The 12,219-nt window shown below is 37.8% G+C and overlaps 1 protein-coding gene across 3 annotated transcripts in view; it reads right to left on the minus strand.

The window, feature by feature from the left end:
* Positions 1 to 12,219, minus strand: part of TRRAP (transformation/transcription domain associated protein) — a 156,547-nt gene that overhangs the window by 80,445 nt on the left and 63,883 nt on the right. For all 3 annotated transcript variants that reach the window (XM_026650611.1, XM_026650609.1, XM_024208476.2), the window contains 10 exons: positions 12,001 to 12,199; positions 11,233 to 11,361; positions 10,206 to 10,472; positions 9,036 to 9,242; positions 7,832 to 7,990; positions 7,607 to 7,741; positions 7,293 to 7,403; positions 6,239 to 6,385; positions 1,853 to 2,066; positions 1,082 to 1,207 (listed from right to left, as the gene is read on the minus strand). In XM_026650611.1, coding sequence (XP_026506396.1) covers positions 1,082 to 1,207; positions 1,853 to 2,066; positions 6,239 to 6,385; positions 7,293 to 7,403; positions 7,607 to 7,741; positions 7,832 to 7,990; positions 9,036 to 9,242; positions 10,206 to 10,472; positions 11,233 to 11,361; positions 12,001 to 12,199 — 1,694 coding nt within the window. The remainder of the gene's footprint in view (positions 1 to 1,081; positions 1,208 to 1,852; positions 2,067 to 6,238; positions 6,386 to 7,292; positions 7,404 to 7,606; positions 7,742 to 7,831; positions 7,991 to 9,035; positions 9,243 to 10,205; positions 10,473 to 11,232; positions 11,362 to 12,000; positions 12,200 to 12,219) is intronic.

Consider the following 12,219-nt stretch of genomic DNA (forward strand, 5'->3'; position numbering starts at 1 on the left):
TTGGTATCTTTTAAGAGTCTCTTTTTTTATAAAGCATCGATAAGATATAGACTGACTCAGGGAAAACAGTAGAATCTAACCTTGGAGTGTGCTCTGGACAAATGATAAAAAGTCTCTTTCTTGGTTAGTGTGTTGTACAGCACATCCTGACACCTGACAAATAGGCAATTCCCTAAGTGAAATTACACCTGTCTGCACAGATCACAAAGTAGGATAGTGAAGGACATTTGCCATTTAAAGCAGCAAGCTTTTCTAACTTGTGCAATTTCAAGTCTGCATTATTGACAGAACCAATTCTGAGCCAAACTTGGTATGACTAGTCAAACTGTCTAATCGTTCCAACATATCTCAGTTGTAGTCAAGCGTTCAGACAAGAACCAAAAGGGAGATTAGTTCCGTGGTAGTTTAATCAATGTAAATAAATAGTGAACTAGGAATGCGTTTGAGCTTTTCAAAACTGTGCTTAATAAAAATACATTCAGAAATGTTACCTTTTGAAAAGAGTGTACTGTATCTGAGATTCTTCACTTATTCAGAATCCAAGTTCTAAATAAGACTCTTATGTGATTTAAATCAGCTAACATTACGATGCTTTCAACAAACTGGTGCTTGTATTCAAAAGAAAAATACTGGACAAAAAACGTTTAAGTGTATTTACTTCACTTTTTTAAAAAACCCATGATCTTATGCCCCAAAAATAGTAACTGCAGGATTTTTGCTGCTCCAATTGAAGTTTCCAATAGCTTTTACTTTACATCGTTACTTTAAATGCCTTTTCTCGTTCCTACATGCCCTTAGTAACTAAGACACCTATCCAGCCACCAGTATCCATTTTCAATACTTATCTTCAAGCCAGCTGCTTGGAAATGACAGAATGCAATGAACCCTGTAGTCTTATTCCTCAAGGCTGTCAGCCTTCATCCCAAGGTCATGTCTACATCCAGATTTCCCAGGGCAGCACACAGCACTATCTACACGGCTATCAACCCCCTTACAGAAAATAAAATAAAACCTAATGACAAAGAACACGCTAATTAGAGAGCCAATCTATAGACATGTATGAGAGGAACGAGAAACTCACCAAAGAGTTGGGAAGGATTAGCATTAGTGGCTTTTTCATAATTAGTAAGTCCTTCATAAATAACCTTCCCGACTGCAGCATATAGGCATTCCAGTTCTTCATATTTTGACGCTACACTTGAAGTACCTGAGACAGAGTTGATAACATAAAAACCAAATAAGTTTTAGAATATTATATAGTTATTAAAACAGCATAAGGGGCTCTCTCTGAACCTTCTGTACTTGCATGTAAAAAAACCTGTATCTATTATACAACCACTGTGGCCTCTGTGTTGGGTATCACTTCCCCAGTATGCTCACCAAAATTTTCCTAGTAATACGATGGTCTCGATTAATTTAGTAGTGCTATGACAGGACTTATCCTTGTCAAGTGTTCCATATTACCTAAAGCCTCTCTTTACACCCGATTTCCCTTTCTTGTCTTAGTAAAACAGTAATGTTCAAGTACTGAAAAACAGCATTTTTCAAAGCAGAAAAATGGTAATTGCAAAAGACATTAAATTTATAGCAGGCATTTCTTGAGTCAAAGTAATGACTGCCACAGGTTATTAAGTTTTTATGTCAATGGCTAATGATGTATTCCACATGATTACTTATTTCAACTTTTTTTAGCGGAGGTTGAAAGTGCAAGCTAAAATGGACCATAAAATGCAGAACACACAAAACAGAAGATTAGCATATTCAGAAATGTCTCCCTGCTCCCCTCCCCCCCACCACAACCACTTAAGTTATGCAGTGATAAAAGAAAAAGGAGGAGGAAAATACCACATACTTGGTTCTGTAGGGAATATACTCATTAAGCGAGAGAGTAGACTGTGGACAGCCCTCAAAACCTTGGTGTTTCCACATGTCATACAAGCAGCTACTCCTCGTTGCAGAGGTTTGAAGCTGCTAAGGATAGCTGGAGACTGCAGTACAGTTAATAGGAAACTTAGGACCTCTAACCCAGTGCAAATGTTGGCAAAGTTGGCCTGATTGGGCTGTTCCTAGAAGAACACATATAGTGGAAAAAACAACAAACAAAAGAGCATTAGACTTGTTAGCTCACATCAAACCTGTGTGAAATCAACAACAACATGATTCCAGGCTTCCATATTACAAGAGTTTCAATTCTGTTTTCTTACACCAGCCATGTGTTCCAGATCTTCAAAATATGAGACACTGGAAGCCACTAACTACCTATTTGCATGCTTTTAACATTACAGGAGTGGTGAAAGCAACAAAGAAAGTGGCTCTCACCCTTGCCTGGCTAGAAACTGCTTGGAACAATGGGCTACATTATATTTGCCTGTGGAAATACCTTAAAGAGAAAGATATTGAAGAGAAGGTATAAAACAGCTTATTCTGATGCACTTTTAAAAGAAGTGCTTATGAGAAATGGGTGCTTCAAGCCCAGAAACAGGATGTCTGAAACTAAACTAATCTAATGAATGGAAAATACAAGGTTTTGCTAGCCCTGTCTGTCTCCCATCCTAAAACATAACCACTGTTACAGTGAATTAGGCTGTAGGACTTCACCTAATAGAAAGCAGAAGAATATTATTCATTATTTGGATTACTGTAGTGCCTAGGAGCCCTAATGCTAGGTGCTGTGCAAAACACAGAACAAAAGGACAGTCCCTGTACCAAAGAGCTTACCATCTACATGTTATATAAGCAATAGGGCCACCAACCTTCCTGCCTGTTTGTTTTTTGGCCTACTAGCTGCTGGATGGAGCGAGCTTTGCCTTTTCCAACTCATCCTGTAGGCAGCACAAATAAGCAAGTAGAAGATTTGCAAGAGATGACAAACTGGAAGACGACTTCTTCAGAGCACTGAAGGGAGTTACGACAGACTGCAGTTCAACAACTGGAAGTCCCAGAGGGCCTGGTTCTCTCAATTGCTCATGCAAGTAAAATTTGCCATCCTAACCATTACTCTACATTCTTATATTTATCTGGAAAGGGGTAACAATCTCCAGGACTCCACTCCTGAGCAAGGACTTGAATCCAGGTCTCCCCGCTGCCAGTGAGTACCCTAACTGCCAGGCTATAGGGTATTCTGAGATGGGGGTCTCACCTTTCCTGTTGAATCTTTGTATAAAAGACTTGAGTAATCATTGGGCCAGAAACAGAGAATGACTCTATAGCCCATTGGTCAGAGGACTTACCTCATCTGGGAGGAGGACTTACTTGGTTCCTAGGTCTACTTCACTGAATATTTAAGTATTTTAGAAAAAGTGGACCAGCTTCAACAGTGCAGTCTTGTTTTACCCAAGTCCTGTTGTTATTTCTGCTCAGCCATCAATACCTCATAAGGCCTTCACTCACAAATATATTTCCATTGGAATTACTGAGACCAAGAAAGGTGGGTGGGAAATAATTCTGACACAAGGCTGAATATGTTATGGTGTTTCATTTGTAGGACTGAAGAGAAAATGATGTGCTGAATAGCGGTTAAGTAATTGTGGTTGTTCTATTCAGCGTGGATAATATTTGCTATTGAAGTGCTGGATTTTAATGGGAGTTCTCATTAGTTAAGTAGTACAGTATTTTTGAAAAGCATAAGTAGAGTTTTGAGTAATGAATAATGATGAAGCATCATCAACTACAGAGGTTTAAAGCCTAAAGTACATGGGTATATAGAAATAACAGCATTAACCATCTTTAAACAGAGGTAAACTAAACCAGTCCCAATGGTAGGAGGAGAAAATTATTAAAGTGGCTACCTTTTAAAAATAAGATTACCCAAGCAACTATCTTCATACCAGTAATGTACAGTATCTAAACATCTGTCAAACAATATTTAGAAAAACGAATCATGGTAAAAATATTCTTTAAAAATCTTAAATTCATTTACTACTGCAGAGAAGTAGGATTTGCCACTGCTTTATTGCACAGTAGGAAACCAAAAAGTGATCCTAATATATTTACCACAATAAGAAAGTTCATACTACTTACCACAGTAGTATGGTACAAAAAACTTAGTTTATAGTATTGTAAGATTATATGGCATACTGCCATGTAATATATTAAAAATAGGAATATCAAATTACTAAAAATATAATCGCAATTAATCACGAGATTAAAAAAATAGTCGCGATTAATTGCTGTTTTAATTGCACTGTTAAACAGTAATACAATACCAATTTAAATTGATTATAAATATTTTGGCGATTTTTCTACATTTTCAAATCTATTGATTGTATTCTGTGTTGCAATTGAAAAGTGTAGAGTGCTCACACTATTATATATATATATAAAATTTTAATTACAAAAAAGAGAAAGTTTTTTCCAATTCACCTAATACAAGTACTGTAGTGCAATCTCTTTATCGTGAAAGTGCAACTTACAAATGCAGAATTTATTTTAACATAACTGCACTCAAAAACAAAACAATGTAAAACTTTAGAGCCTACAAATCCACTCAGTCCTACTTCTTGTTGAGCCAATCGCTAAGACAAATGAGTTTGTTTACATTTACCTGCCCGCTTCTTATTTACAATATCACCTGAAAGTGAGAACAGGCATTCGAATGGCACTGTTGTAGTCAGCGCTGCAAGGTATTTACATGCCAGACATGTTAAACATTCGTATGCCATCTGGCATGTAAATACCTCGCAGCGCTGGCTACAACAGTGCCATTCGAACGCTTGTTCTCATTTTCAGGTGATATTGTAAATAAGTGGGCAGGTAAATGTAAACAGACTTATTTGTCTTAGCGACTGGCTCAACAAGAAGTAGGACTGAGTGGATTTGTAGGCTCTAAGGTTTTACATTGTTTTGTTTTTGAGTGCAGTTATGTTAAAATAAATTCTGCATTTGTAAGTTGCACTTTCACGATAAAGAGATTGCACTACAGTACTTGTATTAGGTGAATTGGAAAAAACTCTCTTTTTTGTAATTAAAATTTTATATATATATAAAATTTATATATATATAAATAATAGTGTGAGCACTCTACACTTTTCAATTGCAACACAGAATACAATCAATATATTTGAAAATGTAGAAAAATCGCCAAAATATTTATAATCAATTTAAACTGGTATTGTATTACTGTTTAACAGTGCAATTAAAACTGCAATTAATCACGACTTTTTAAAAATCTAGTTGATTTGTTCTACGTTAATCGCATGCATGAACTGTGATTGACAGCCCTAATTAAAAACTTCACTGTTAAGTATAGAATGCCAACCGTTCACTAAGACAAGGTGGGTGTTATCTTTTATTAGACCAACTTCTGTCGGTGAGAAAGACAAGCTTTTGAGCTACAAAGAGCTCTTCTTCAGGTCTATACCACCACCAACTCCTTGCACCAGTCGTTTCCCCACCACCTTTATCCCAGTTTCCCTACTCGCCATCCCCAGACCGGATTCCTCAACACTCTGCATTCCAGTCAGACTGCCTCCTCCCTTCTCCTTCATCCTGCTTGGGCGCCAGCAAAGGAAGCACTGAGAACAATTTCCATGCTCTTAATTCTGATGCGGGGTGTCTCAGCGGTCCGCAGCTGCCCAGAGGGGCAGTTGTAGAGACAGTCCTGCAGCCCTAGGCTGGAGCATGTCCAGCACAGACAGAATCTTTAGCGACTTTAGTTGCCAAACGTTTATAAGTCTCTGTTGAGCATGTGCAAACAGATCCATAAGCTTATTTGTTTCCTTTATTTTGTTTCTATCGATTTCATATGTAGTATTTACATTGCACGTTAGAACAAAAATCAGTTTTAATGACTCTACAAAGAAACTAAAATTATTTAACTAACAATACTAGCATTGCTACAAATGCTTGACAGAAAGAATCTAACATTTATTAACGTGCACTTCTATTCTCAAATGTTGACTTTTACCTAAATCCTCTTGTCAAGAAAAATGACAAGAATAATTACTCAAAAAAACCCTATAAATCAATTTCATTAGTTCTAGTAATGACAGTGATTAAACTAGTAATTAAATGGACCAACATTTAATTTAAAATTCTCTACAACAACATTGTGCTACTATCTTCAATATATAGTCTAAACCTAAGAGCTGCATATTATAAGTAAAATAGATCTCTCGGATACTGGCTAATCAAGAAATAGGTAAACTGTTAAAGACCTTCAATATCTTATTAAGCCAGTACTCAATTATGTCCTGTGTTATTGAATCTTAAAGCTCTACAAGGCTGGAATGTAACTTACCACAGTCATTAGCAGTTTATCAAACCACTGCAGTTTGAGTTCTGATTTTGGCCACATATCTGGTCGTAAAGCTGTCTTCAAAAGGTTAACGCAGCGTCGAGACAGCAATTCTCCAGGAGATCCAGCAGTGTTTGAGTTGTCATTTACCTAGCAATTAATCAAAATTATTGCAGAATGACAACCATTTATAACCATGATCTTTAGAACTCATTAATTTTTTACACATCCTATGTAAGCATATCATTGTCTAGTTTTGGAAAGGCTTAGCTAAAGTAACTATACCAATACAGTCACAGTACTGTATTACTCAAAAGGCTAGTATTGTATTTATATACAAACTGTTTTTAAGATGTTAACCAATTTACCTAGTCTGAAAAAATTCTCAAAGGGATGTCAGGTTTCAACAATATTTTATAATGTATTTTGCTAAGAATACAGCTGAGCAGACAATTCACAGGAACTATTTTGACTAATTTAAATTGTTATGTTCACAATTTGTCAATGAGCAGTTTAAAGTTCTTTAGTTTATTCACGTTTAAAATTTTTGTGTGGGTAACATTTTCAAAAGCATCTCAGTGGCTTAGGAGTCTAAGTCGCATTTTCAAAGTCACACTTAAGAGACTACATCTCGGTGAAAGTCAGTAGGACTTTGTTTTCTCACCCATTGATCATGTGATTTAGGCATGTAGAAACCTACGTAATAACTGCTCTAGTTTTGTTCCAAAATATATTTTTATATATCAAAAACCAAGTCAATTTATTAAAGTTCTTTACATCTAAATGTCTCTTGTCAGCTATACAGACATCTCAAAGTATAACTACAAAGATATGGATCATGAATATTTTAAATAAAAATTTACATAAAAATCAGCATAACCCTATGTTCTTCATATGAACTTTTCATACCAATTTCCAAACTTTTCAGAAGACGACAGCCATTGTTAAAGTTTATACATTTATCCCAGAGTGAAAATAATGCTGTATAATAAAAGGTTATTTGCATTTTTGAACACTAATGAAGCATTGGTACATGCATTTCAGAATCAGACAGTACCTGGCAAGCAATTCTAATGAGGAAGTTGACCACAGTATCTGTATGCTGCTTGTCAATTGGCTTAGAAAGAAGTGCATCAGCTCCTGGCAACGACTGAGTACGTCCAAATACCTGTGCACACAATTTTTGCTCAATAAAAGAGGGGTAATCGTATATAATAAATTGTGCTTAAATAATAATATAAAGCACAACTATGAATGAATCTTAGTTTAACAGTGAGCAGGCTACAAAATTATGAAGGAAAATGAACATTAAGGTTACTTAATCTTAAAATTGCTGGTTATAAGAACAAAAGGAAACTGAATATTTCTTACTGCACTTATTGCCCCAGTAGCTGTCCTGAATCGTTTCACCTCTTGACCAGAATCAACAGACAATCCTCTTTTAACAGAAGATGAGGCAGAACTTGCTCCTTCTCCACTTGCACTTGGATCCATATCTGAATCTGGCTGAAATATCAGTGATACACACATTAAAAAAAATAAAAAAATAAATCATGACAACATTTTGAGGTTCACCGAGACTGTTACTATTTCTACCTGTTGATCTTTAATTCTCTGCAATTCCCATTTGATGACTACTTCAGCAAGGTCCACAGCCAGTTTTCTTTGTTCAATGGTAACACTGGGAGTGAAACCCAACCTCTGCATGGCACTAACCATATGCTGCACCAAATGGTGTCTTACGGGGTAATAAACCTGTAGAAATGGATTCATAAATATGTTACATGTAAACTAATTATATTCTACATATTCCCTAACACACAGAAAACAGAATGGTAAATTAATTGCCTTTAACCCCAGAGTTGGTTATATCTATACCATGCTCATCCCTCTAGAATTAAGACAAGAAGCTGGTACTTTGGTAAAACAAACATTCCTGACCAGATCTTCCCTGACTCACAGGTAATCCAGACTAAGGCTACAGCTACACTAGAGAGTGTACAGCAATACAGCTGCACCAATGCAACTGCGCTGCTGCAAGTTCTCTAATGTAGCTGCTCTAAGCCAACAGGAGAGAGCTCTCCCATCGGCTTAACTACTCCCCTCCCGCAAGGGGCGGTAGCTATGTCAGTGGAAGAAGCTCTCCTACTGACATAGTTCTGTCCACACAGGTGCTTATGTCAGTGTAACTTATGTCACTCAGGCTGTAATTTATTCACCCCCCTAACTGACATAAATTATGCCGACATGAGGTGTAATACAGACATAGCCTAAGAATCATATCTATCTAGTGTTTCATTTTGGAAACGAACTACCCCAAACTTCACTTTCAGTGTTGCTTTCAAATGTTTTACTAGCACTTCAGTTGGCTCCCTATTTACGCTATTTCATGCAGTGTGCAAGCTAATTTTAAAAGTGCTTTTGGACCAAGACCAAGCTGACCCTTTGCTTAAGTTAAATTGGTATTTCAGGCATTTGTGTGCTTTTGGGAACACGACTCTTTAAACCACGATGTATGGGTGGAGGAGGCTTTAACAAACAAAAAGCAATGCAAAGGGCATGTGAGTAGAAAAGGGAAAGATGAAACTATGTAAAAGCAAAAGTTAGAAGAGACAGAGGCATTTCAGAATTGGCCAGATATATTGTTACATTAACGGCAGACATTTTCAGCTTTAAACGTTTGTAGTGTGCACATGTGCATAGAGAACCATCTCCTTTTCATTTTTATTTAGTCTGTATTATTTCTCCTAGGCATCTAGGATAATTTATCCAATTGTTCGGCTGGTCACTGTATACATACCTTGAAATGCTGTACTATTAAATGCAAAATATGGACCAGTTGTGGAACTGTATGGCCCTCTTCTACAATGATTTTTCGTGTCCAGTGAGTCAGCATCTGATGTCCATCCTCCATTCGAGCAGGCACAGCTGGAGTTAGAATAGCCATTGCTTGCCTGACAATTGCTCGAGCCTCCATTGCATGAGCTTTTAGAAGACTGTGAAAAACCTAAAAAAGGAGTGATCCTCTTAAACATGGTACAAACCTCTTCTTCTAAAGAATAATACAGCTCTTTAAGACCTTTTCCCTTGAATAAACGGCAGTTTCACTCCCTTGTCCTACCTGCTATCCTGTTTTTCCCCAGTGTCTGATGTTAAGTTTTCTTATAGTCTCTCCCCCATGAATCCCTTGATCTTTCTCAAACACCATTGTTTCAAATGATACTGCTAATGCCCTGATTCTAAGACCTCTAAATATTACCTGCTTCTTCACTGCCTCATCTCCCTTATTCACCCATCTCTAAACTCTTTGAAAGTGTCATCTATGCCCACTACCTTGAATTGCCTGCATCTCTCTCCTTTATACCCGTCAGTTACCTTCTACCCTCTTCATATTCTAAAACTGCCCTGAAAGTTACCAATGATCTTCTCCATGTTAAGTCCAATTCAAATTTTTCAAGATCTTTTTGCTGCCTTCATTCATAGAATATCAGGGTTGGAAGGGACCTCAGGAGGTCTAGTCCAACCCCCTGCTCAAAGCAGGACCAATTCCCAGACAGATTTTTGCCCCAGCTCCCTAAATGGCCCCCTCAAGGATTGAACTCACAACCCTGGGTTTAGCAGGCCAATGTTCAAACCACTGAGCTATCCCTCCAGGAACAAACCCCTGTTCCCGCTGAGCTTCTCAGGTGACTCTCCTCTCTCACCTACTGCCTTCACTGGTTCCCTTCTTGTAGATACCCCACAACGTGCTGGTCTTTGGCCTGCTCCTTCTATACTTGCTCCCTGGGTGATCTTATCTGCTCTTATGGTTTTAGTTATCACATGTATAAAGATTATTCAAAACTACATCTCCATCCTCCATGACAGGCCCTCCATTACAGTACAAAATAACGGATTAAAGAAAGCATACACCAGAAATAGTACTTATCAGCATCCCTTTAGCATATTAGAGCAAATTTGTACACAATACCTGCAATACTATCTTCTTATGTATGGCAAATTTTGCAATGATGTGTGCTAAAAGCAAATGTCCACTGTACTTGCACGCTGGGTCCACACACGCCTTAGACAAGAGACAGGGCCAGGCAAAGGTCATCAGGCGTCGTAGTTTGCTGTTCCGATTCTTGTTATTGTCATGAATGTGATGTGGGGCATGTTCCACAAGAAGCGTTGCAAATTGCAAGAGATAAATTCTCAGTGAATCCAGCATATCTGCCTGCTTTTCTGGGTCAAGTACCTATTCCCAAGAGTGGAGGGGTAGCAAGATGGGAAGGGGGGGGGAGGAGAAAAAGAAAAAGGTTGGTATCTGCAGCAACAGATAAGAGGACTTTTAGAACAATGTACTTTTATCACCAGCTATCAGCACTCTCCAAAGGAATGGGCAACTGTCCATTTCTCATCTATTGCCCAAATGATCTTTGATTACACTGTATGCACATACATCTACATTTAGGGCCAGGTTTTCAAAAGTCTTCAGCACACACAACGGAGGCCAGATTTTCATAAGAGTTCAGTTCCCACTTTGGCAACGAAATGAAGTGAGCACATTTTTATAATAAGGGGAGCTGAGCACTTCTGAAGATCTTGCCTTCAAAATATCTTCAACAGTGACTATCTTATATTTGCTGTCAGGTATAATAATGAGGCACATGTCAGTTCTATGACAACTTCAAGAGTCTGTAAAGACTCTTCTTACCAAGAGGTAGGTGATACAGGGGGTTACTGCAGCAAGCCTTCATTCATAAAGAAATATGTTGAAATCCTAGTGAAGTCACAAGTAACTTGAGTATTTGTAATCTCATTCTAGCTCCTGGTGTATATTTCTCCACAATTCAAAATCATTGTATGAGTCAGTGTAACTGACCACTTATATTTAGAGAAAGCCCTGACCAGAAGTAGCAAGAATAATTCAGATCAGGATTGAAATGTCAATCAATTTAGGTACATTTATTTTATTTTTCGCCTTTCAATTCTTTAAAGCTAGCAGGGATGGATACCTTTGTTATAAAAACACTGGTGATACTTTCTGGATTATCTCCTTCTGGGTTGGGTGGTCCCAGAAGTTGTTCTCCTTCTGCCTTTTCAAAACTATACAAGAATGCAGGATTCAAGATATGCTGCAGAACCTACAAACCAGGAATGGAAGAAGTTAATACTATGCTATTAAATTCTCTAAATAAAACAATTACTTAATAAAGCTATCTGAATTATTTCTGATTACGGACAAAACCAATGCACTGCAGCTTCAGAGCCTCTTGAAGTTCTCTCTTTCAAACTTAGAGACTGCATGTAAAAAAGTCTGGACAGATTATTTTTTTATTTGGGGCGGGGGGGGGGGGGCTGACGACACAAAAATTGGCTTCCTAGAAAGGGCAGATTAAGGTTTGTCTACACAGCCTGCAGTCTGGACTTTTGGTATGGACTACAGAATGCACTACCACGCTGTGCTGTAACTACCTTTTAGTTCACGCCCGTTGTTGGCCACACGTGGGAGTTAGAGCACAGCACGCTAGTGCACTCTGCAATTTAGTCCAAACTGCAGGGCCACCTAGGCATAACCTAAGAAATGCTCAACTTTGAAAGTTAGAGGAATTGCTGACTCCATCTATTATTGGTCTTCCACGTATATGGTATTTTCACATAATTGGCTCTGCCAATTACTGAACTCTTTTTGACATTTAAGCAAGCAAGGTTTGTTGCCCTAGTTCCCAAGATGAGAATTAAACCTAAATATCAGCCTATTTTGATGTAATTGCTTTACTTACCTTGGCTTTCAGCTCATCTCCAAAGTTTGGGTCATTGAAGTCTACAAACCGGAAGAACAGAGCCCGTTTTTGGGAAATACTATAGTTTTTTGGGATTTCTTCTTCCATGTACTCCTTTAAGAAAGTCATATTGCAGAGAAAACGGCCTGTAAAAGCTCGAAGCAGCTGGAAGAGCAATTCTATATCACCATAATTCCTTCTGGAAAAGGAAACAATTAA

Source organism: Terrapene carolina, unplaced genomic scaffold (genome assembly GCF_002925995.2).
Source record: "Terrapene carolina triunguis isolate 2854851 unplaced genomic scaffold, T_m_triunguis-2.0 Scaffold93, whole genome shotgun sequence".
Lineage (NCBI taxonomy): Eukaryota > Metazoa > Chordata > Testudines > Emydidae > Terrapene > Terrapene triunguis.